The sequence below is a fragment of the Pelecanus crispus genome, chromosome 14 (assembly GCF_030463565.1).
Source record: "Pelecanus crispus isolate bPelCri1 chromosome 14, bPelCri1.pri, whole genome shotgun sequence".
Classification (NCBI taxonomy): Eukaryota; Metazoa; Chordata; class Aves; order Pelecaniformes; family Pelecanidae; genus Pelecanus; species Pelecanus crispus.
Window position 1 is genome coordinate 2905588 of NC_134656.1, and position 26687 is coordinate 2932274.

The following is a 26687-nucleotide window of genomic DNA, read 5'->3' on the forward strand; positions in this document are numbered from 1 at the left end:
TGGTACCACAAGCAGCATTGTAAACCGAGATCTCTGGTGCCTTCGGCACTTCCAAAGAGTCAGCGTGTCAGCGAGAACGCCTCGGGCGCCTCACATGGCTCAGCCTAGAGTAGCGCTTGGGTCGTGAGCAGCGCCGGGTCCTGCTGCACGAGCTTCAGAGACCACGCTGTCAGGAGAAGCAAGGGGGAAAAAAAAAAAAGAAATCCCAACTCTTGCAGGACAGGGCTAGAGAAGACTAGAAAAATACTTTGTTCACCATCTGAAAGATCCTACTAATAGAAATACAGAATCAGGCTATAAATACAGCTACTTCTACTTAGACTTAAGCCTTTAAAATCTGCTACTTTTGAGGTGATTCATGATTTTCCTTCCTTTTCTAACCTCTCGACATTACTATAAGCTCAAAAACCTCTGTGAAGAGAAGAAGAAATGAAGCATTTAAGGTAACTTTGACAACTTAGGTTGATTGTTTGCTTGAACAAATTAACTAATTTTAAAAAGAAAAGGCCTTTTTAGGTATGTATTAAGATTCACAGGGTCCACAGTAAAGAACTCCATGCTGTTAGTAAAGTGGACTACGCAACGACATTATGATTTGAAGTTTTCAAGTGAGCTGATTGTTTTCGGGCTGAGTGTACATTTACAACCCACCCCCCCAAAATAAAATGGGATACATAGGACACCTTCCCTGTTAAAGTTGCAGTTCTTCTGTAAAACTTATGGTTTGTGTCATGCAAAGCAATTTGTTGGGTCAAAAAACTGACACATAACTGAATCTTCTATCCCATTCCTTAATGCTGGCAAGGAGTTTCTAAAGTTTCTGAAGTAGTGTTTCTTTAACAAGATCCAGGAACAAAATGCAGAGAAATACATGATAAAGAGATACAGTTTAGCATATTAGAGATTAATTTGGAAAACATCTGGTTAATTTAAATTTTACTATTAAATCCAGACATCTACTCATCTTGAAAGGGGCTTGCTGCCAGCCTCTCTCCTCAATGTTGTCATATTTTCCACCCATTTTTTCATACTGGAATCTTTTTTATAAATTTGTTTCACTGCCAAGTTGCCAAACAGATGTCCAAAAGGCCATAAGCAGCAGAAAGATTTCATTCTTATCAGAACAGATAAAGTAGATGGATAGAAGGAAGAAAGACAGAAAAAAAAAAAGACCATCTAAAATACTCAAATTGGGGGAAGGGCATAAGTAAGGAAGGAGAACACCACAGCTTTGCATTTTATCTGTGTAGGAGAGCTGCACTGTGCAAACTCTTAACGCGTTGAGCAAGAAGGGCAAGTAGAGCCATTGTGGATACCCCTGATAGCTCAGGTCAAAACTACGAGTTTATACAAATAATTATCTAGCTCTAGATTCCTTATTAATTCTAAGGGGATAAAATAAGTTTTAAAAGACTGACCCCCTGCCCCCCCCCCCCCAATCTCATAAAGTTTAAAAACAAAGCTCCAATAAAAAGTATCTTAAAGACCATCTTGAATTGCCAGACTTAATACGGTCAGAGCAATCCATAAGGCATTTGAACTAGATCTATTCAACTGCAGTTTGCTTATTTAATAGCTGTCTTTTCAAGACACACCCTGTCCTTTGTTTGCATTAAACACCTCAGGTCATCTCAAATTCTATGAGGACTGGATGAACACATATTAACCTACACGTGCAAGGTTGTGCCATGAAGGTGTGCTTGCACTGATTTTTTTTCCTTTGAACATTCGTGTTAAGAAAGTCACTGTACCCAGCTTCAATAGTGCAAGGAGAATTTAGTTTTCACTATCTTTAAAAAAGGGAGAGCCACCTTTAAGTAATAAAAGATTCAGATGCTACTTTTTTTTTCCTAAACTGGGATAGAAGAAAGGAGAATGAATGGGAAGCACAAAAGTAACAGATCAGTAAGGTCAACCAAGATACTCCAGTTGCGTGTAAAACTTTCTCCCCTCAATCAGCCAGCATAGCCTCCCTTTCCTAGCTGTGCAAAACAGGGTTAACACAGTTCTACCAGTTCTGGTTATCCCACCCATCATCAGCTGAAGACGCCTTTTTTGTTGCCTTAGGAGGTTTTTTGGTCTTGCTCTCCCCTCCTGTGTTTTCCCAGTTGGTCTCCCAATTTTCCCAACTGTCGCTGTTACTGTTCTTGTTGTTGGAGACTGTTCCTGAGCCCCACACGTCCCAGCTATCGGAGCTCTTCTTCTCTGTGGAATTGTCCACATAGGTCCAGCTCTCACTGCTTGGAGATTTATGAGCTTTTGGTGGATCTGAGTTGCCAAAGGTCTCCCAGAAGCTTTGATCTACAGCATTGTTCTGGTAGCCCTCCCCTCCACTGTTCTGGTAGCTGTCTCCCTCAGCTGGTCTTTTATGGAGGAAAAAAAAAAAGGAAGGTAGAAATAAATTAGTTATGACAAACATAACAATAAAAATAAATGACCACAAAGAAAACTATAATGCTACTGCCCTTCGCTTAAACAAAAACTGAGGATAAAGGCAGAAGAACAAAATATATTACTCCAAATGGCATTAACAAAAATTTGTGAGTTAGAATATAAGCTAACAGCCTGAAGTACTAATAGGCCCAGGGCAAGGGAGTATGCATTTGGAAGAATTTTAAAACCAAGGTGCTGTGCACTATTTTGTTCTGAGTTTAACAACCATCATGGACAAATAGATTGAGTTCCTCCCGTGTTACATACAGGAGGACTACCAGCAAAGACAGAATAATTTCTTCATATTTAAAAATTACCAGCTACTACTATACCACAGAGAACATACAGGAGATAAAATTATGTGTTTAAAGAGACACAGAAAATAATAACAAAAAAATACCTTTCAGAATTATCATCTGGTTTGCCAGAAAAAAAAGTGGTGACGTCTCGCCATCCCTTACTTCCAACTCCCTGAACCTAAAGAAAAAAAAAAGAAAAAAACCCATTCCATTCATTTGGACTGAACCAGCACCTCTTCCAAGTCCAACAGCAAAAGCCACAACATATTCCTCCACTTGTTCAGACAAAGAGAACACATTTCATCAGAAAATTTCACTCACAACTTATTAATATTTTTGACAGGCAGTTATGTGGTTGATGTAAAGAACATACATTTGACAGCATCGTGCTGCTGGAAGATTTGAAAATTAGGTCAAGTTTAGCTTTTTCACCCATTGTCAATAAGAGCTTTTGAATTCTCTCCTAGACTTCCTTGACAAAAATGCTGCAATTACTTCTTACGTAAAATTAAACTTAATGACAGCAATGATGTTTTGATGTTACAATTCATGTAACTAGTATTTATATTTCTACTGTTCTACAAAACTGCTTTCACCCCGCTTCAGTAGTATTATTTCACTGCCCATGTAAAACAGGCCAAAAGCTGAGTTCTAGAACAAACATGACTGCTAGGAGAATCTTTTGGGGGTTATTACCATGGACTGGCATTGGATTAGAAACACAAATTCTGAAGTGACACCCACAGAAGTTACTATTCCAAGTCATAGATATGGAGGATAAATCCCAGAATTCAGACTTAAAGTTGCCAGGCTCTAAACAGAACAGGAACATCACTTATTTTATTCAAATTTTCCCAACATTTAAGGCACTAAGCTGGTACAGGATAGAGCTTCCAGTGCTGACTTTCACAGTGCTGGAGGGACAGACCCTCCTCAGTAACACTGTACAAGTTATCAAAATAGCTATTAGATTGTGCAGGACTTCTGTACTTAGCCGCTGTAGAGAACACTTACCACATTACCAAGCAATGATAGCAAAAGAAGACAAAGAAAGAAAGGTACAGAACATTAGTAAGTTTAACCGTACGAATGTAATGCAAGCTGTCTCCATATTCTCTAGCAGACATTTTCTTTTTGTGTTTGGGACACCGGCTGTCTTGTAACTCTACATCGTGCCCTCGGTGAAACTACTACGAGGACTACATCATACCTGTACAGCTTTTTAACACCCCAACAGAAGTACTGCATACTGAAAATTACACTTCCAAAATTTCTGTATTCAACACAAGCAGAGACTAAAGCTGCATCGTGGTTTTGTTTCACTATAAACTTTTCGTAAGAATATGGAGACAGGCTTACTCTTTGGCCTCCTTAAAGGCAGGCAGGCCACTTCATACCTTGCTGGCCAACTGTGATACCCCCACGGTGACCTCCTCAAATATTTTCCCCTCTTTCACCTATGTGAATCAAAGTATTGGTAATTAGTCATAAAACAAAGTATTATTGAAACCTTAAGACAAGCTTACTTGTGCTTAACAGCTAAAAAAAAAGAGCGTAAGAAAAAAAAAACCTGAAAGTGAATCAAAATATACTTAAGTAAAAACTAGCAAAGTTAAGAAAATGACATAGAAAGTCCATTGATCTATAATGGAGTGAACCTCAGTCCTTTGAGGTTGAGGAAAGTATCATTGCACTAATGCGGAGCATAAGAACGCCAGTACAAAAAAAAATTCCACAAACACGACATTTTATGAATATATTTACTATATAAAAAGCCCTGGTTTGGAAAGATTAAAAACCTATCAGATCCGCTTTATTCTCTACCTTTTATACATGCTTATTTAAATATTGAAAGGGCTTTGAACTTTGGTCAACCAGAATACAATTGGTGCCTTTCACCAATTAATAAATGGCAGCTGTTCCAAAGCAAGTGACTTTATATAACCGTGTATGTGCCAGGCAGTGATCACTGAATACTGACTTCAGAAAGTAACAGCACAACATCCTAAGGGAAATAGACTTTTTTTTTTAATATGGAATGCAACATTCTTCATTAAATCATCCTACAAAATAAAAATCAGCTCAAGGAAATGCACCCTAAAAATAACCCTGAAAATAATGCATCTAAGCACTCTGAAATAACTTGTGGATAATTCTAGGGAATAGGAAACCAATTAGAGTCTTCTCCTGTGATTTGAAATGCTATGTAAAGAAATTTGAATTAATAAAGGTAATGCAAGAGAAATTATTTTGTAACGTGATTAAACCATTCTTTTCAAATTGAATATTAATCCATATCCCAAAGTGGCGGCACTTACGAGAACAAAATTAGTCTGTTTTATCAAAACCAATGTATTTTGGGAAAAGGTACATAGGGAAGTAGAGCAGCACATTCTCAGAAAAGACTTCATCAAAATTTTGGAGCCGATCCAAAATTCTAGAAGCACAGAACAAACGCATGCCAAATGGAAAAGATGTAAAAGTACTTTTTTTTAAACATATGAAACAGGAAGGCAACATTTGACGCTAGGGAGAATCTTTGACTAAAATTTGTAATATCAGTGATCACTAGTCTCTTATGAAGACTGCCTTGCTTTTTTTTTTTTTTTACACGCCCACTGTGACTATCTGTATGTACTCTGATCAGCATGTGCGCTTTCTTCCAATTGCTGTTGGAAGTGCCATTAGCCACATGTTTTTGCTCACTAACAATTGTAAAGGGAAGATGAAAATCTGCTTCAAACTAGTTTCCTAGAAACACCACAGTAACTAGAACTGCTAATCAAAATGTTACTTTAGACCAGACTTTGCTTATGAATGCATGCAAAACTTGGTTTTAGCTGACTCCCAGAATATTCTGAACAAATACCAAATAAAGGTTGCAAGAACATGTTACTTCTATTGATAAATTGTCCCCGTTCACCTTAAACATATACTTTGCCCCAAATTCTACTGCGCCCGATGAGGCAGCAGATGAACTACAGCGGCTCAAAGATGCTTAGCTGAATTAAAACAATGCTGGCAGGCAGATAGGTAAACACTATGAACTTAACACTCAAAGATACTACTAATAGGTTTGGTTTTTTTTTTTTTAACAACTGATTTTTATATCCATTTAGGGTGCATTTTCATCTTGTCCCAACTTCCATTATTGAAAGCATGAAATCTATAAAGCTGTATCTAACGGGGAAGAATGTAACAGACCCTTGTGGACGTGAGAAAGATTGGTGGAGGGAAATTACCCTCGTTAACCTTTCTTTGTTAGTATACTAGCTTTGAATGATTTGATGTTTCCCCTTTGCTACTGTGCTAGTACATGGAAAAAACAGAAGGATGCACGGACAAACTGGGCAGTTGTGGCAGGAGGAAACAATCGCTTCCAAAGTCAGCATAACCATGTTCTGCAAGTAATTTACTAGTTCCAAAGTTACCTTTTCCTGTGCAGGTTTGAGAACATTTTCATTTAATGTCTGACCTAACTCTGATGCCTATTTAAAAGCAAAACAAAAACAAAGTCAGTTATATTTTCCTTTTTTAAAAAAAACAAAACAAAAACAAAACAACAAAACCAAAAACCAAAAAACACAGCCAACATCTTCTGCAGGCTAATTTCTCAGCAGTATCTCCAAAACCACACCAAGCCTTAAGCTTTGATTCATACAAGCAGAATGAGCTGAAAAGCACACATGGCACAAGTGCTGCAGAAAACATTAGAAGAAAATAAATGAAAAACAGATGCACATGGCAATAGGTTGCTGGAGATGCCCAGAGCCCAGGCAAAGTCTGACCTTGCACTGGAAGCAGAAGCAATGGTTCGACCAGCAATAGCCTAGATGGGCCCCTTGCTAATGCCTACAGCTGAGTATTTGGAAAAACTGACCTCACCCAGCCTTATTTTTCCTTCTTAATGGAATTACTTGTAGAATTAGATCTTTCTGGCCAATTTTTCACCAATTCTTCTGTCTTGTCGTGCTGCAGTTGTCATCTATTAATAACACCCCCATTGTTTCTAAGCAATACACAAGAGGCAAAGCTGTGACAGAAGATTTTTGTCATCTTTTTGCAAGGAGAGAAGACAATGAAATTCAGAAATCTACTGCAATCCAGACCAAGTACAAAGATATTGTACTTCAGAGGCATCTTATACTGTGGGCTTACATTTTTGTAAGTCACAAAATTACTTTCATAAGGCGATATTGACACGGACAGCAGGGTTTGCAAATGTTTCATTTGAAATCATTCCTTTCCCTACCACCATAAGAAGCCTTTAATCGATTTAAACTTTTCTTCCCAATTGCTGTATTATACCGATTACCTTCTGAATTAGCCCAATTAATCCAAAATGGCCAATTTGCTTGCAAGACAAATGTTATTCCTAAACATTAGCAGAGTCTAATGAAGTGTAATTTCCTAAGGGTTTATATCTTACTGCTAACATTGGTCAGGGTGTGAGCCTTCACTCATATTCTTCCCGGGGATGGAGCACCCTGAACATCTTTCCTCCACAAATTCCCAGGTGTCTAAAAAGCCTTTCCCTTAGCCACAGCACTGCTAGGATCTCCCCTCTATCCAACCACCATTATCTCAAATACTTCTACTCCTTACCAGTTCAAATGTTATTTGAGAATACAAAGGCAAAAGGTAACCCTATTTCCACCTAGTAAGAAACGTGAGTGCAAATCAAGGAGCTTGTTTCCATTGGAAGTGAGGCTAGAAAGTGTTTAAGAAAAACAAGAAAGGGGATTTTTCACCTTTGATAAATCCTTCAGAGTCTATTAAACCTGACAAATTGTTCATGTTATATAATAAAGAGCGTAATACACTAAGACTAACAGTTCAGGTATGCTAAGTGAAGTAATCACTAGAACCAGGAAGAATTCTTATATTATCCCATTTTCTCAACCACATAATATTGTAAATACGGAAAGGGAAGATTTGGGTCCAATTGTGCTTCCATCCAAATCGCTGATTCATCTTTACTATTGTTGAATTTAGGACAGCATCCTAACTACCATTGCTAACACTACATAATGGGCATTCATTAAAGAGCCTGCCTTCAAACAACACCCCAGGGTAGTTCTTGGGATACTGCATTCCTGGATCAGACATGCAAACGGAAATCCTGAAGTCATCTGTGTTTTATGAAGAGCATGGACAAAAGTACAGCATGTTTTCTGAGAGTGCAGAGCTTGGATATCTCTATCTAATTTAACCTATTTTAAATAGGTTTGAAGAAACATTACCATATGAAACACACAACATTATTCTAAACAGATTTGACTTAAGGCAAAGAAACCAAAAGACGGCTCAAGAGCAAATGCACATATTCAGCACGAACAGCAACACAGAGTCCATGCACAAGAACATATGTGAGGGCGTTACCGGCTCTGGCTGCTGCTTGTAGCCCCAAAACTTTACCCAGACAGCAAAAGAGAAAGAGCAAGGAAGGTAGAAGCAGCTTTTAGCAAAAAATTGGCAGCATTTTTTCAGGCAAGTTAAGTAGCGTGAACCTTTTCCAACTTTAACATCTACTGACAAGACAGCCAGTGAATATGTTTGGTCGCAGGACACCAAATACACTTTTAAACAATATATTACATCAAAAAGATGCTAAATCTGTTCTACAGAACAAAAGATCAGATGTTTCAGGAACAAAATTTAAGCTTCAGTAACACAGCTTAGACTCTAGATCACCATGTTGCTGTGGTCCTTGTCAGTAGATGTGATAAGCTTTTACACGTAGTATTGTATTTACATTTACTGATAATACTAAAGAAAGAACAGGTTTCTAAAAGGGAAACTGCCGGAAGGCGTGACAGAGGAAGACTTGGAGAACATTTAGTTTTTCTTATGTAAGCCAAGAAGCAAATACTTTAAAGCTTCTAAGTATCAAGTTTGGGTGCTTTAACAAGACTTTTTTGTTGCAAAACATGCACAACTTTGGCTTGCTATCTGGAGTATTGACACCCTACTGCATACATCTGTGTGAACACCAACACCTGCAGTCGTGTTTGTTTTGAGCAACAGCATCCTGTGCATATCAGAAAGCATGCCAGGCTAATACTATACATACAAGAAGAGTTATAGTTTAAAGTAAAACTCCTTGTATCATATATTAATATACGTAAGCCCTTTCTCACTCAGAACTCTGGCACATTAAGAATCCTATTTTTTACATATTTTTACATTTGAATTTAAAACTTCTCCATGCAAACAGATCTTGCTTATGCCAGAGCTCTGTGTAATTCAAGTCTGACTGTCTCTGTTTTAACCCTAGTTTGAAAGCTTTTGTAATTGCTACTTTTTTAAATACACACAAGCAAGTTAATTTAATAACAATATTAAGCAGTTCACATCTGTAATATCTTATTAGGCTTTAGCAATGGAAAGATGGCTTGCATTATATTACCTCGCCAAGAAAACTACTTCAAGATAGACCATGTTTAAGGTTCACAAAAATAAAATAAGGGTATTTTAAGTTTGCAAGCACAAATTAAAGCATTTCATTCTACTGCCTCTCCAATACACTCACCAGTTATACACAGCAGAGTACCGCTGTTTATTTCTTACTTAATTTGATCACTGCAGTTGATTGCAATTCCCATGGAAATAAAAGCTAGAACCTAAAAATTACTGTGCACTATGAAGGGAAAACACACTGGTCTGTTGATGATCAAGTCTAAATCAATTGATGCAGGCAAACACATGACATTTAAAGCCAATTACAGTCAATAAGACAGAGCTAAATCTATAATCACCTTTTGACTTGCTTGAGATCCAAATCTGGTAGCCTGTGAAAAGAAGCAAATATATTCAAGTTTAAAATTTAAAGGCTTTATTCCTAGCAAAAAGACACATTTAGAAATGTCGCATGATCCTCTCCAAGGCAAGTGGACCTTTGCCAGAATTTCACAGTGAGCAGAGAATATCTGTACCACCACCTCTGGTATCCCAATTGCTCTGGGAAAGCATTGGTCTTTCTCAACTTACAACAGGGGGAAGGAAGGGTCTTCAATACAGACTAGACCTTGGTGAGCCAATGCAGATGGGTAGCAGTATTTTTGTCTCTCAATATCATGCAAAGTAAGAGATAACTGTTACACTCATAAAAGTTTGGAAGAATACTAAGCAAAACTGAAAAAAGTTGTAATGCATTATCTTCACAAAAATATTTAATCTCTTTCCACCATCATTTACATAAAATGTAATAAATGTTTATTTCCTCTGGTTTTAGTCTACAGTTAGTTGAATGATTGTCACCTATTTGCGCAAATTGGCAGAACATGCAGAGCACCTAGACCATGCCTTGGTTTTTCCTAAAGAGTCCCCTCCAGGCACAACCTCTGCCCAACAAGCTTTCCATTTAAACTGACCAAAAATGCTGTAGTTAGAGAGAAGTCAAAGGAAGGAAAAAAAATATAAAACCACCAGTACTTCCTAAGTTGGTATTAAATTCCTGCTGAAGAATGCAATTTGGCTTTATTTGGCATAGACTGAAATTTCTGCTTTAGAAATAAAATTTGTTGTTTCTCAAGGGAAAATAAAAATGGCAGTTGAGTTCTTTCTCGATGCTTACCTCCAGTGGACAAATTTACAAAAATGTCCATCCAGAAACATAAGAAATACTCCAGGCAGAGATCTGCATTCAACGTGCGTCTATTTTATATGCCATAGGCAAAGATACACACAGAGCAGAGTTTATAGCTTGTCTTGATAATAATTTTAAAGATACATCCCTATTAGAACACTAACAGAAGCTCTGACTTTACAAGAATTACACTGAAATACATTTTGTTTACTTACACCCTCTTTAGCAGCTGAGGCAATTTTGCTCGCTCCAGTCGTAAAACTGCTCCATCCCTTTAAGGAAAGTGAGAATGTCATAAGCTATATGTGAATAATAATAGTGAGTAACCAAGCATTCACTATTACATGTTAAATGAAGTCAAAATAGTCTCCAATAGAGCTTGTCCTGTATTTGTAAGAACTACTCGCTAGTAAGAGCAAAAATTATAGTCTCTCACTTAACTGTAATATAGTGATGAACTTCCATTATTTGTGTCAAAACAGCTGCACTTTAAACTAACCTGAGTGCCTCAGATGTTATTCTACTAAAAATGGCTACATGAAAAAAAATTCCTCCCCCCCAAGAAAGGTGAGAGAACAAAGACGTTAAAACCTTAGTAAACAGAGACTGGCTCTTCAATAAGCAAGCACTGGATGGGCAGAGGGAAAAAAAAATATCAAGGAGCAGCTAAAATGTGTGCCTGGAGAAAGCTGGAAAGAACACAAGAATCAGTGCTCAAAAACATTGAGGCAGCAATTCATAAAACACCCATTCAGCAATTTTCTGTTTCATAATAAAGCTTCAAACTGCTTATTTCCTGCAAATTTTATCTTTAAAAACAAAAGAAACAAAGCTTTATTTTGCCTCACTGGTTCTTGGAAGATCTGATAATCACTGGCCATTTCCTAAAAAGACTTTTCTGTAATGAATTGGAAAAGGTTTCTTCTAACTACTGATTGTCAGATAGTGATTAAGAAACCAGCTAAAAGAAAGTGGAGCAGGAGAGTTATTCTAATGATTTTTTTTTTTTTAAATCACTAAATATCACTTCTCAACTGTTTAGATTTCAGTTCTTGTTAGTAACTCATTCATCCAGAATCTGCCCAGTAAAACAAGTGGGGGAAAAACCCCACCGCACTTGAATGGATAAAAAACAGAAACAAACTTGTCTGTGGTTGTCCTTGTATATAATAATGAACGAAGAAACAGATATAAGGTTGTTTTTTTTTTTTTTTCTTTGCAGATCATCACCACCTAATTTTAAGCTGTGCTACAGAATCTTTTAAACACAGCGCTATGAATGCAATGTTAATATCCAGGTCTACCACTGCTTTTTCTCAACTCAATTTCCATCGAAGTGTGTATGTTTTGTTTAAAGTGTGGATGTTTTGGTAACATATTACCTTTTGGGTAATTTCCATAGAAAGCCTATAAAGAGTAGAATCTTCTTCTCATTACCCCTTCTATTTAATTTGACTACGCCACATATTTAGGTTGAGGGAATGTCTTTTAAGAAAAGCAGCAAAAAATATTTTTTGCCTATCCTCTTGAAGTCTCTTCATTAATTGTCCCTCTTGTCCTATGCTGACACGCTGAAAAGTAATCATGTCACCAGTTGCACAAAAGGCAAAGTGATGCGTCTCGTAGTTTTTATGTTAAGTGGAGTCTCAAGGGACTCAAGACAAACCTAAACTGCAATTACATCTGTTCTTTACAGAACGAGTTGGATAGTGTAGTCAGTGTGAATCCTACAGGAAACGCTCCTTCTGATACGTAACAGCAGAAAATAACATATATACATAAAAGTAGCATGTGTGGGGGAAAACAATCAATCACACACAGTGGAAGGAAAATTGGTTTCCTCACTAGGATGAATATGCATGCAAATATTCAGTCCCACTATAATAAATGACTTAAAATTGCACTGTAATGTGTATCTGTGGTCACAAGAGGGCATTTTAATCATGTTTCAATGAGATCGTGTATTCAAATAGTGGTTGACAGCAACCTGGACAACACAGTGCCATCTCTCCTTTTGCTGTCTTAGCACATCTGCAATACATTATAGAAGTGGTTTCTAATCTGAACTCTCTGGCCTACAACCTATGACACACCTAGAAAATACTCAGCAGACCTATACTAAGCACCCTGTGGGGTCACCTGGAATACTGGTCAAAGGCTCAAGCGTTACCTTTTTCTATTACATTCCAGTGAAATTATTGTATCTTTTAAAAAAAAAAACAAAAAAACACAACAATGGAACCTGGTGTGGATATTTAGAACGATGATATGATGCGGCTCTACAGAAGACTACTGGCCACTAACCCCGGTAGAAAACCTTACTGTATTTCAAAGTGACTCCAAAACCCAAATACTGCTCAGCACTGTTACTTTGCAGCCTACCAAAGCACCAATATGTCCCTGACTGCCTCCAACTTTATCCCCATTTTCCTTCAACAATGCATCTTTCACTATCTCTACGTCAATCATGACAACTGTTCAACCATATGCTGTTATCTCTTCACACCCTGTCACAAGTATTTCAAATGTTTTCATCACTGCTCTGGGCTTCTGGCAGCCATACACACACACATTTCAGCTTTTTGCCACTGAACGTATCTAATATGGTTAATCTATTTAGAGCATTACCAGCCTAACTGTTATTCCCAACAGGTAATTCTTCTTTTATTTTACATATATATATAAAATATGTTATATATATTATACATAATAAGCCTTATTGAGTATTAGTTCTTAATCCATTGCTATATCCTCATTTCCTTATTTCTATGAACTGACACCACATGTAATTCTTAAGTTTTGCTCATTTCTCCCTTCATTTTGCCTTTTAAAGTCCACCAGTATCTTCTTCACTCTTTGAGAATACAACCAATACTCTGCATCTCTTTGTATCTAATTGCAGTCTTCAGTTTCTCTCCGCCATTTATATTATCCCATAACAGGGGATAAAATAGAAGGAAATAGTAATTCAGGTCACAGCAAGCTTCAAGCATTTCCTTACCGAGTACAATGAAGACATAGCATTATTCAGGAAGTCATCCTCTTTTTTCGGAGGGTTTACTGTGTTTCCAAACCCCACGTAGCGATTCTCTTGGCCACTACCATAAGAAAACAGCATCTGTATTAGCATAGATTCATTAAAACCATTAAACAAAAACTGAAAAGCATGAAAGAAGGACAATTGTTTAACAGACTTTAAAATACACCTGGGAAAAGAGTCCTAAAGCACCTAGCACCCAAAATACAAACCCACTCATTTCATTAAGACATAATACCAACAAGGATCCACTGGTGAATCCTTGCAAATTAAAGTGTCTCCTATGCAAGCTAATGTGGTCTTAATGACTCTCCAGGTTTAATAGACCACTGGTATCAGAAGTCTGAGTAAATCCTAGTAAAGTGATACATGAAAACGGGAAAAGGAAAGAAAGAAGAAAACAGTGTTAGCTTTATAAATACCCCTGATTAACTCAAATCACTATAAGATCCTATATACACTAAAAATTCCCTAGTTTGGAGCCCACCACAGCGAGTTACAAGCTCTTTGTTCAATGCTATTCAAACATTTTTATTACACAAATGCATTAAGAGGCACTTTCCTTCCTCTCGCCCTTTATCCTATATTATCAACATATTTTTAACAGTAAACAAGATGTTAACTGGTGAATCAGGATCACAGTTGTGTAGCTGTGGTGTAACATCTGAGCCTTTGTTCTGCTAGAGGGCCAGGCACTCAAAAAGTTAACAAATATTGCATTACCCTTGGTAGGAGTTGACATCATCATTTAACCAGTCTTCAAAAGCCTTGTCAGAAGAGGCAGTTGCAGTCTGAGATTGTCCAGCAGAACTATTAAAAAGAAAGATTTAAGAATCAAACAGCGTAAAGCAAAAACGACTGGCTCAGCAGTACAGCTTGACATACATCATCATAACAGGTGCGAAATCGATTATTTCTTTTGTCTATCAAGTAGGGAGCTCGAATGCAACCACTAAAAGCCACTGGAGTACTGAACGAATAAAGCAGCAGTAGACCCAGACACAGACAACGCTACTCGGACTACAGCTAGCCCCTGAACTTGCTGGATGATGGCCAGGCATGAAGCGCTTGTTTGCTTGATTTACAACTGCTTTTTCAGTTAACCTGATTCTTTAGTGCAAAGAATAACGAACTCTACATGCAAAAGCAGAAAAACAAAACTGCTGCGGTCCAGCTTTGATGCTCCTGTTAGTAATTAACACCGTAAGGAAAAAGACTGTTTCTTCTTCCCTGGCATTCGATCATGAACTGGAACAGCACCGCAGTTAAGGCACGGCTGTGACGCACTACACGTGACTGACACGATGACTAGCCTCAGGTGCATTACAAGTCAAGATAAGAACAGCACAGCTTGTCCTCTGCCCTTGCTCACTTGTCTCTGCCATGGTTTAAGGTTCAGGTGGAGGTGGTGGGAATTATTACAGAAATTAAAGGCCTGCTACCTCATATTCCTTAACTTCAGCAAAGGAAATGCTTGTTCAGACACCACCACCAACAAAACAAAACCAACCGACATTGAAACATCAGGTTTTGATCCTGCTGTAGCTATATCAACATTAGATAACACGAATACATACCGATGAGTGGAAGAGAGAGACATTTTAGGCTGAGGTGGGGTCCAGTTCCTGGCAGGAGAGGTTTCAATGGACCACTCCTTGCCTTCAGCTACTGTAGCTACCTAGAAGAGGTAGGAAAATAATCAAGAATGCTAGGTCAAAGTTTTCATCCAAGTTATACACTGGTCCTGTAAAGTGAGGACAAGTCATGTTTCCAATTTGCTGCTAGGTGCATAGATCAATTAATTTGTTTTCACAAGAAACGAATTTTTTTTTCCTGAATCTCAGGCTAGTAATGTTGAATTGAACACTGATTTTATTTCAGGCAACTGGGTTTAGGCAACTTCTTGAAACAGACAAATTTGGTTTGAAGAGGAAAGACTAGATTAATAAAGAGAAGCAAGCACTAATCACAGAATAATGGAGGAATAGAAAGAGGTGTATTTATACTCTACCATAGGGCAGCTAAAACAGATACACAGAATTTAAATGTTCTCTCTCCCTCCTTCAAACAGAGGACCTGAATTCCATCTCTTCGCCCCATACCGTTCCTCCAATCCAAGTCTAACTTCACCAAGTTAATATAAAATTTCCAAAGGCCTTGCCCACAGAAACTAGATCTATAGCTCCCCGTTTCACATACTAAGAGGCCTACAGCACAAACTTATGAATTCTCTGCTTTCATCAAAATACTCCAGGTTAGCCAACCATCTCCTATTCCTAGCAACTTCTCAAGATGCAGAGACAACATACACAACAAACTTCAAAGCTGCATGGATATCCCAGTGAGCACAGAATGCACCTTCCTACCACTTCTGTGGCAGGGTCAGCAGAAAAACACAGGATCTTTGTAAGTCTCTAAGCTCACGAGTTCAAGTTGTTCGTCAATTCATTTCTGGAAATTCCAAATCTCCATGAAATGATAATGCCATTACAATTACTAATTTATTTTTTTTATAGGCCTGCCAGTGTTTGGCAAATTAATTTACTATTTTGTTACTACATACACAAAAGATTTATCACAATCACTTCAGATAAAACTGTACTGCTGAAGTAGTAAACTGTCTACTGTGGATTGGGACAGCTTCACAGACTAACCAGCTGCAACAACTCACAGCAGTGAAAATCTGAGCCACCTCAGCTAAATGCAGAAAAGAAAGTTTCCAAAGAAAATTCTTACAAGAGTTGGGAAGAAGCACTGTAAGACTTGCCCCTTTCAAGAACCGTTGCAGAAGTTCAAAAGGTTGCTATTTTCCCTTCCCCTGGCTTCAAAAACAAGCGTTCACAAAGTACTTGATATTTTCAGATAGTAGGGGATGAGGACACACGCACAATTGAACTTACCTGATCTCTAAAAAGAGCTGCAGCTTTGCTGTTGTACTTCTCTTGCATTGACCAGCAGGGATCATAGTCATCTTGAGACTCCAAGAACTCTTGAAATTTGCTGTTACCTCCAGCCTTCATTTTCTCCAGCTCAATATCCTTCCATTTGTCCATGGTTACAGAACGTACAAAACTGAAAAGCAGTTTTTTAAAAAAATTAAAATCACAGCTTGTTATAATTTCCTGCTGTATCAGCAGGGACCAAAAAAAAAAAAAAGAAGCTTATTGCAACCTATCTCAGAAGCTGGGAGTATAAACATGTTAGAGAACACTTTCCAAGCACAGAAAGATAGATCACCATAAGGAGGTGATCAGATCCTCACTGAAATAAGCTAAAATCATGCCATTTATTGGCACTTAAAGGAGACAGCCAAGTGACAGAAAAAGCAGCTTGCTTCAAGTCCAGAAATTAATCTAATCCACTATATAAAAGAAACTTTTCCCATCCTCCTTCACTCTGCAATTTTCTTTTCCTGTTTATTTTCACAGTTACACTTAAGTGACCTGTGAGGACACCTCCTGTCCCACTCCATGCTTCTGCTCACAACGACCATCAAGTACTGACAGCTCAACTCTTTAAAACAGCCTATCCTATAACCTGACCTCATCCCAGGGCATTTATGACTGCAGTTAGCATCTCAACCCTGCTTTGAGCCTTAAATTCTTGCTACTGCTCATTAAACTATATTACAAAATAAAACAAGAACCCCAAAACCACAAAAAACCCAAACAGTGCCCTGTTGTTAAATACAAGGTCACCGGGGGGAGGGGGGGAAGTGAGACATCATCCTAAAAAAGGCTCTTTAAAACTTGTATCTTGACTGATTTTTTTTCTTTTTGTCCCTAAAGAAATACCCTTCATCACATCCTCACCTCAGTAATTTCATTTTTTCTTTCACGTAACATATGGAATAGTTCAAAACTCTCATTTCCTATGCAATTTCTACTCACTAATGAGCTTCAAATCACCCCTTGAAAAGCAAAGCACATACTTCTGAATGGCATCCTTGCTTTGGTGATTTCCCTCCTGGACTTTCTCTCCCTTTCTCATTTGAATAACTATCCCATGTTCTGCCCCTATTATATATACACACACTGTGAGTCTCTGGAACACATAACAGTTCTTATTCCATAGACTCCTATCTCAGCTGACTATGTTCCTTGGAAAAAACAAAAACTATCATTTAGATTACCAAAAAACAAAACAAAACAAAGTCTCCTGAACAGAACAAAACTGTTTTATACACTTGCATATGCTACAGAAACATTCTGTAAGCATACCGTGACTTTTTTTGCTCAACTCTTAAGCTGCTTGAGCGCGACTTCAGTTTTAATTGATAAAGATTATACAAGATTAAAAGACGAGTACAAGGACCAGTGCGGTATTACCGAACACCGCCGCACAGCCTCAAGATGTAGCTAGAGATGCTGCTTTCTAGAACCGGGCATAGCACAGCTGTGCTGGTGCAGCACATGCCCCAACTAATGACAGACAAGGCACAGAGAGTAAAGCGCACTTTGGAGAGCAGCCTGAAGCGAAACTGCCAGTGAAATGTTGGAATTGAGACATTCTACACCCTTCTGAAACAATACATTCTGTTCACAGCCACAGTGCACCCTGAAGTAACCCAACTCAAGTCAATCGTCTGCTTGAAAGGCTGACCTGAGGTGAACTCCCAAGCCTCGGTGTTTTCCTGAGCACTCAAGACAGATCCAAATTCCATAGGTCACACTCACCCACTGGGGGTTAAACGCACCACATTCAAAACAGACCTGCAAGAGAAAAACAATTATCTCTAACACTCAGCCATCGCTTGTCCATGTGAAGTTGTCACAGTACAGCTCAAAAAGTCAAATTATGAAAATGTTACACAGAGAAAATAATTTCAGAAGGGAGAGTTCTTAGTGTTTGGAAACACCTTCCAGACAGCATAAGCTTCCTTCAAATATTTATTTATGCTGCACGGAAAGAAATACTCATTAACTTGACTGACTTGGATTATAAAAATTACTGTGCCGACTACCAAAAACCAGTGAGGAAATACAGATGAGCAAATTGAAACTAACGAGCAAAGAATTCAACTCGATTTCATTTCCATATTGTCTTGAAGGAGGGGAAAGTAAGCAAACTGAATTCTTGAGGTTTCCTTGGCAAAATAAAGATGCAACATTTAAAGTTTGGAACATTTATTCAGTCATACTACAGTTTGGCAGTAAATGATAGCAGATCTAAACAGAGGTTTTTCTTAAAATAGCTTTATTGCTCCTTAAGTTCTTATAATGGAATCACCATTCGAAGTTTAATGCATTGATATAAATAAAACTGAACCTGTCCATGGGCTATCACATTTAATGCGGCGTATAATCAAGCTACTTGAAATAGACCATTTTAATTAAGCTGTCTTTAATTAAGACATCACTTGTTCAACAGACTCCAGGGGTTACAGCATTACTAGAACTTCTGAAAGACTTGTGCCAAATATGCAGCAATGTATTATAATGTATATATGAATAAAAGTTACTGGAACTATCACAGGTATGAGATATCCAAATTTATATGTTACCATTAGTTAGCCATACTAGTGCTATAAAGACAATAGCTGTAGTAGACTGCATCATACATCTGGAGTAGGTAAAAAGAAAATTCAATTCTACAAAACTAATCTAAAGAAGATTATAATTGTCTCACATTGTTCTCATCCTGTGCTCTGACTTCCTTGAGAACTTTCCTTGTTCTTGGACTTGCCATGATTCTACAACAGGAGAAAAAGAAAAACAAAAAACCAAGTCATATTCAAGGATTTGATATTGGTAAGACATTCAGTACCTTGCAGGCATCTCTCTATAAAAAAGAGCTTGCAATCTAAACCACGGAATCACAACCAATTGCAGGGGAAAAACAAAGAAAACAAACCACCATAAACCCCACAACCTTACTTTTCCATTTACTTTGTATGTTTTGGGGAATTTAGTCATCTTCATTCATTCCTTGGAAAGGTGTAATTCAGCCATAGCTGAAAAGGGGGCAGGGGGTGATAAACATGGAAACTCTTCCATGGCACATCTTGGATCAAAACAGATGCCCGATGCTGCTCCCAGACCCATCCGCTACCCTTTCTGAAAGCACTTTATAATCATGCATGATTACACGGGATCACACGCATACAATTCAACAGACCTAAGCAAAAACCAGCAAAAACTCTTACACTCAGGAGCGCTGAACACATTGCTAAAAGAGCGCTTTACTAGAAGATACAAAAAAACTGTGATTTTCCAGAAATATTGAGTTTATCAATTGAACTCTAAGAAAATAAGGCAATCATTGGGACATTTTACACAAAATAGAGTTCCAATTCCAACAGTCATGTCTTGCTGGCAGACCACATCATCTCACTCTAATTTTAAGGAAGCATGAAACGCAGCAGCAGGGAGCAGTGTCACGCTACACATAAAATTCACATTAAGAAAAAACTTGTGACTCACAGCACACAGCCTGGAAAAACTGAAAGTACACAAAACATTCATGATTAAAGGAAATACAACGGAGGGTGCAGCGTAAGACTGCAATTTCCATAAAAAATGAACCCACGTTTCCAACTAATTCGGTAGTACGATATTTAAATTAACTTTAAATAAATAACATCTCTTCTTCCTGTTTACTTCCAGTCCATCTTTTCATTTCTGCTCCAGAAAATGAACTTCTAGGACATAATAAAAGACAGAGAAGTCACCAAGCTGACTACAAACAGCACCAACTACTAAATGTCAAGCTTATAGCAGGTCAATGTTTTCATCAAATACTGGTCTGAGAGGCAGAAACACTTTTATGCAAGTCTTTGACACTTGTTCACTGTGCTATTTGACTAAACTGTCATAAGTCCTTAAATTATTGACAGGATTAACAATCCTGCAATAATTTTATAAGGTAAATGATTAAGCATTACATACAATTGCTGCAACCCAGTAGGGGATGGAGGGAGAACATATCTTTAATTAGAAAAGGAAGATGCTACAGGTAAGAAAACATTAAATTTGTATGAATGTGACAACATCAAGTTCTCAGACGTCTCAAAAGCAGAACAGCCTTCCTGTGAACTGCAGCCACAGCAGTACAATAAATAGTTATACACACCACCAGCTAAGACAACACAATTCACAAAGAAATAAGCTCAACATTGTACCAACATACTATCACCGTTAAAAGCAGAGGTTATCTGTGGCAGAACTCACTGCCTTTTATCTAAAGCACTTATTCATTCACAAACATCTCATTGACAAGCACTTAATTCCCTGCAATTCAAGAAGCAGTGTTTTCACTCACATGTAGAATATGCTACCTTTCAATCTTAATTTGTATTAGACAAAAACAGGTAAGTTGGGGCGGGGGGGGGGGGAAAAGTGGTTTAGACTGAAAAGGTTACTGTAATTAATGGTGAGTAAAACCTTCCAGTCATCCTGCATCAAATTAAAACTGAACAGAATTATTTTTACCAATAATCAGATGGAAACTGTGTAACTTTCAGAAAAGGGAAACAAAAGTGTGGCAAGCGACCCCTTGTATATTGAAACCCTTTCTCCAAAAGCATTCCAGTAACAACGCTTAATTTTATATAACCTACTCATGCGCATGGGAGGAGGGAGATACCACTCCATGTAAAACGTGTTTGCTCATATCCTTAATAGAGACCATAAATACATTTACATGCATCGAAGTCCACGTCTTCAATTCTAGTATTTGTCACTGGGAAGATAAGGGAAAATTCTCCCTCTGCAGTACAGAAATTAAGTAGATAACTTAGCAGTAAGAACCAGACAGGCAACTGTGCGTACTTTGGGGCCTCCTCTTTGCCATTTTTGTTATATTCTTTTCGTATGCCAACTCCCCTTCCTCAGGCCCATATTTCCCCAGCGACTTCTTGTACATTACCACCAACTTACAAGGTCCCTCTCTTTGGCTGGCCACTCGTTCCCCTTACCACTATCCTTCCTCTACCATTTTGTCCTCCTTTTTCCCAGGTTGTTAAAGCAGGTTTTCATTCAGAAAAACAAACAGAGGCAGACTATGTGCAAAGGTCTTCCAGCCTCAATGGCAAACGATCATTGCTGGAGCTGAACAGGAAAGCCTTTTCCCGTTCCATTTCTGCATGAGCCAGGAATTTTCTATAGAGCAGAAAAAGACATCCATCCTACACAGCCAATATCCACGCCATTTCAGTGTTTACACACAGTACAAGTTTCAGATCTCTGACTCCAAGCTGACAGAGGAAGCAATTGCCTTTGGGTCTGCCATAACTGCTTTTTTTTTTTTTTTTTTTATGATAACAGCTTTTTTAAAGGAAAGACTTTGGCCAGCTGCAGTCTGAACACACGCCCATTCCAGAAGCACCAAGTTCCCTGACCAAACCACCACATCTGCCATCCAAGAAAGGAGGAGGTAACTAAGGCCACCAGCTTCTCACCTTTCTCTCCTCCACCAAATCATTTGCAAATGAAGGAAAGGGCGACAAGGAAAAAAGAGTCTAAGCTTTCTAACAGATAATGTCTTCAGAGGTACCTGGTCTATTTTCAACCAGATTTGCCCACAAAGTTGTAAGTGATCAAATTATCATTGTTTACCACCCAAAAGCTGAGCCCTAGTAGCTGACTGGGCACATAGCCACTATGCTGTTTAAGTTTCAGGAGTAAATACTGAAATAACAACAACCTTAAATAAATATGCATTGTTTTGATCCGATGTAAATGGACATGAGCAGTAAAGAAAATGTTTAGTTTAGGAATAAGTTTTCATTGAAGGATATAAATATTTTGGACTAAGGGTTCCAAGGTGGAAATAGACAGCATCAGACAGACCAATCTCACACTCCTATTTCTCAAACAATCTGTTTCCAGAGCAAAAACTAGACATGCACCATATGAGCTTCCACAATAGGAATCTTTAACTTGCTAAAAGCGAGCAAAAAGGCAGAAGCAGCGCTAGACACTTTTAAGTGGAAATGAGCTATAATAGGACTTTGCTCCTCTGGTGTAGCAGCAAATTCACACATCCAACGTGTAAAGAGCTTTGCAACTGAGTATATGAAGATTAAGCAGGTGACGTGGCCTGCGTGACCTCCCGGTCCTGAGGGCTCCCTGTGGGGCTCACCAGGACACAAAGGCCACGGAGGCTTCGTCAGCTGGCGAAACCCTCCGAGCCAAACCCTGCCACCCATCTCCATGGAGCAGGCGAGGTTCGCTTTCAAATATCTACCAGAGACTGTTGCATACTTTTAAAGTCGCGCAGTTTTGCGTCCTCAGAAGCGCAGCCGCCTTACCAAAAGCTTCACGGGGGAGGAGGCGGCGAGGAGGGCAATTCCTTCACGCACACCGGCGATACCTGGTCCAAGCGGAGTCCCGGAGGCCTCCCTCAGAACATGGCTGGGTTGCTGGCGAGCACACCGGCCTCTCTAGGAAAAAAAAAGAGATAAAATAGGAGGGGGAGAGACAGGCCGCGGTGAGGGGAAGTTCAGGCCTCCTCCTCCTCCCCGCCACGCCAGCCGGGCACCAGCACCGCCTGCCTTCCCTCAGGGACCGGGGAGGGTGGGGGACCGGGCCCAGCGCTGAGCCACCGCCAACGAGGCCCGCCCGCCCCGCCGAGCAGAGCCTGATAGGGACGAGGAGGCGGCGAACCACCCCGAGAGAGCTGTCGGTAACCCGGAGGAGGTGAAGGGAGCCGGTGTCACCCACCGCCGCTGCCGGTCCCGGTCCCGCCCGGCGCCTGACGGCGCAGTCGCTGCCTCCGCCGCGGCCGGGCGACGTTGCAGGGCCGCAAGGCATTGTGGGTGCCCGCCTTAACCCGCTGCGGCCCGGTTCGGGCGGGGAAGGAGCCTGAGGGGAGTCGGGGTTTCGGTCGAGGCCCCGGGGCCGGGGGGACCCCGGCCCCGGGGCCTCGACCGAAACCCCGGCTCCGGGGGACCCCGGGGCCTCGACCGAAGCCCCAGCTCCCGGATCGCCCGGCCTCAGGGCCTCAGCCAAAGCCCCGGCCTCAGGGCCTCAACCGAAGCCCCAGCCCCCCTGCCTCTACTAAGCCCGAAAATATTCAAGGAAGAAATACTGAATTATCAAAGTTGTCAGGGAGAGAGACAAAAAAAAAAAAAAAAAAAACCCCACCACCCCACATTTGTTTCAACCAAGCGAACGCGAAATAAAGCTTTACAGCGGGCGTCTGCGTGCCCGCGCTCCGCTCGGTTCAGTGCCTGACTGGAGAAACCACTCGGTGGTGAAGCTCTGAGGGGAGGTTGCTCAAAAAGTCGAATTCTACCAAATTGCAGGGTCTTTTTTCAGTCAGTTGTTTTGATTTTTTTTTTTTTTTTTTTTTTTTTTGGTGAGCTGAGGCGGCGGGGTGCTGCGGCTGAGGCCGCGCGTTGCTCCTCAGGCCGGTCTGAAACCGCAGGCCTGGCCTGGCGCGGTGTCGGAGAACAATTCCCATCCATTGCTCTCCAGGGATAACTTCCCACCGGTGAGGGCGTATGGGATGGAAAAGAAGACCTGGAACTGCTCCGCGGCGGTCGGAGGCACGTGCCAGGAAAGCGCCTTTATGCTATCGCCACTTTCATTTTAATAATCAGCTGTAGACACTCCAGAGCAACGCTTCAGCATTTACACATAAATCCCACAGAGGCCGTATGCTGCTCATTTTCAGCGCAACTCCTAGTCTGGCCTTCGTACTTAATAAGCAGGCTATTATCTTACTATCAGTGCACGGGAGATTAACAAGAGCCATTTTCATTACCGTTAATGGTAGCTACATAGATAACCCCCCTGCATCAACGGGAAGATAATGGGCCCTTAAATGTGCGTGCGTATGCAGGACAGAGGGAGGGGTACGAAATACAAAGCAAACTCAGCTTAATTTGCTCTTCCAGTTAAGGAGAAAGTGGTCTCTTCTGATAAGCACCATTATTTTCTGGTAAACATGAACTAATGGGCAATGAGGTTCCCATTATCCGGACGCTGATATTATTGGGTGAAATGAGAATATTAATCTTCGTTTTTCCCTCTAATTGGTAGATAGTCCAGTGACTCTGCAGTCGGTCTGGAAGGACACGCGTCGCGCACGCAGTGCCGGTGCTCGCAGCCTCAGGGGAGCAGTGTTGGGCAACATTTTTCACCCGTTGCGGTGCAGGGCTGGGAGACGGATGCATCCCGCGCTCTTGGTTTACCAAACATGCATGTTCACGCTCTGCCTGGGCAGCAAACTCTTGCAGTGGCAGCTTTGTCTTCCTGCGATCAGAATCGCTATCGCCAAAGAAGCACAAAATAGTGCTCCTGTTTTCACCATAGTAATAATATTGCAATTTGCCCTGAACCGGGAGTCACCTTTAACCTGTGACATACGGCGAGCAGCAAAGACGTACCTACGTGAGAGAAGGCTGCGGGATGGGACTATCCAGTTTTCGGTAGGAATGAGGGGAAGCCACAAACATTTGCCTTTCTTAGCAAGCAAATAAATGCACACCATTCCCTGGCAAGTCCAGTTCGCTCCGTTCCCGGAATTTGGGATGGGTGCATAGCTCTCTTCCCATCTCTGCGATGTGTGACAAATATCTATTCTAAGATGATAGATAATGCCAACAAGAAACATTTACGAAGGCCTCCTGCGTTGTATTCCCTACTTCTCCCCTTTCTTTAGTTATGAATTCATTCTAGCTTGAAACTACATTACAAATATTTTTAGCACAATTGCCATTGTTATAATTGTTATGCCCACTGCCAAGCACATATGAAATGTGACGATAAGGAACAAATTACAGGATGAAATAATAAAATACAAGGCAGGCACAGTCTCTTTGAGTTGTTTTCCATGTTGAGATTTTCCAGATAGAAGTAATTTTACTTGGCTGCGGAAGGGTAATATTCAAACATGTAAAGGGTGGTCCCATCTGAGAGCACAGAAAACAACTAGAGCCCAATTCTGCAAAGATTTCATGAATATGTGCATCATAACTGAGACTTATAGCAAGTGAAAGCTTATTAAGATAACCTACCTAGCGTGCGATTTTGCTTGTAAGTTAATGATTTTGAATGATGGCTTTAAAACTTCTTAGGTAGAAAAAAAAAAAGTCTCTGGAACAGGATTTAAAGCAAAGAGCATTCATTTTCACTTTTTCCTCTTTGACAGATTCCCAAACCCTTTCTAATCTATTAATAAGACCTGATTTTGGCTATTAAATATTGCAGTCCCTGACATAAATGAAGCTGTGTTACCACTCCGTTTAAATTGCACAAAAATACCTGAAAAACTCTCTTCTAGAATAGCTGACAGCATGAGCTTCAAACATTAAAGGAAAAAGAGAAACAACAAAACCCTATTTTGACTTGTTTATTAACATCTGTGTGGGCTGAATACAATACTCGGTACTCGCAGCACTCGTCGTGGACTGAGAAGCCGTAGATTTTTATTGCCTTTTTCCCTCCCAGCACACCTGAGATTAGCCACTATATCTGAGTAATGTGCAGGATGTCACAAGGCTTAAATTGAGGGGGAACAGAAAGAAACATAGATACCCTTGTTAGATAAATCTGTTCAATAAATCTGAGGAGCAAGGCATAGACCTGTTTGCATGATAAATGTCACCGTTCAAGTTCTGCGTTGCCATTACATATGACTTATGTAACTCTAACTGCGTGAATAGCAATAAAACCCTGAACTTGGCCCTTTTCGCTCCGTGAGTAGTCTCGTTAATTGGTGGGAATGTGGTGACAGCCTCTTGGAGGGTTTTTTGGGACTTCTGTGTGCTGCATGCTCTGATAGCCCCCTGTGAACGGTAAGCAGGCTGTCACCTGAGCCACCGACGACTTGAGCTCATTTTTAACTTAATAGGCTTGAGAACTCAAAGTGACTTCAGGGGGTGTCTTATTTTTGTAAATCTTGACAGAAGCTCATTCCTACTAACATTATGTCACCTAACAAAAAATATTAGAAAAGTCATGTGTGAAGTATTGTCTGCCATGGGATGAAACATCAGCCCGGTTGTTATTAAATGGGGTTCTTTTATTATTATTTATTATGCTGAATAAATAAGATTTATTTACTATTAATTATAGCATTCAGGGCTATTGATATGCATTGCATTTGGCAGCCACGGCACAGCAACCTTACCCAGGCTACAATGAATATTGCCATTAGGTTACAGAAATGCCACATGCACTTAATAAAATAATCACTTCCCGCTCATTGCACAAGGAGTATTACTTTGTCCTTCTTTTTCAGCTCAGAAACCCGTGTTTAAGGGCTTTGCTGATACATTTTCTCAGTTAACTTGACACTGGCAACACCTGTAACTGGATCTAATTACCAGCACAGCCCTACCGGTGGTCAGGCAAGAGAAGCTGGAGTTTAGCCCTACAGCTAA

General features: G+C 39.9%; 1 protein-coding gene across 2 annotated transcripts; it reads right to left on the reverse strand.

The window, feature by feature from the left end:
- Window positions 1–1468: 1468 nt before the first annotated feature.
- On the reverse strand, window positions 1469–22646 carry ARFGAP1 (ARF GTPase activating protein 1). Of its 2 annotated transcripts, XM_075721153.1 has the most exons (14): window positions 22608–22646; window positions 18986–19049; window positions 17960–18069; window positions 16258–16429; window positions 14935–15035; window positions 14081–14167; window positions 13322–13418; window positions 10536–10592; window positions 9491–9523; window positions 8115–8144; window positions 6164–6220; window positions 4130–4189; window positions 2834–2904; window positions 1469–2363 (listed from the first exon to the last, which is right to left on the reverse strand). In XM_075721153.1, exons 2-14 carry the CDS (start codon window positions 19043–19045, stop codon window positions 2009–2011), a joined length of 1290 nt encoding a protein of 429 aa, XP_075577268.1. In that variant the 5' UTR covers window positions 19046–19049; window positions 22608–22646; the 3' UTR covers window positions 1469–2008. The 2 variants fall into 2 exon arrangements, with proteins under 2 accessions (XP_075577268.1, XP_075577267.1); XM_075721152.1 differs by lacking the exon at window positions 8115–8144 and having other exon boundaries at window positions 2834–2910.
- Between the last annotated feature and the right edge of the window lie 4041 nt (window positions 22647–26687).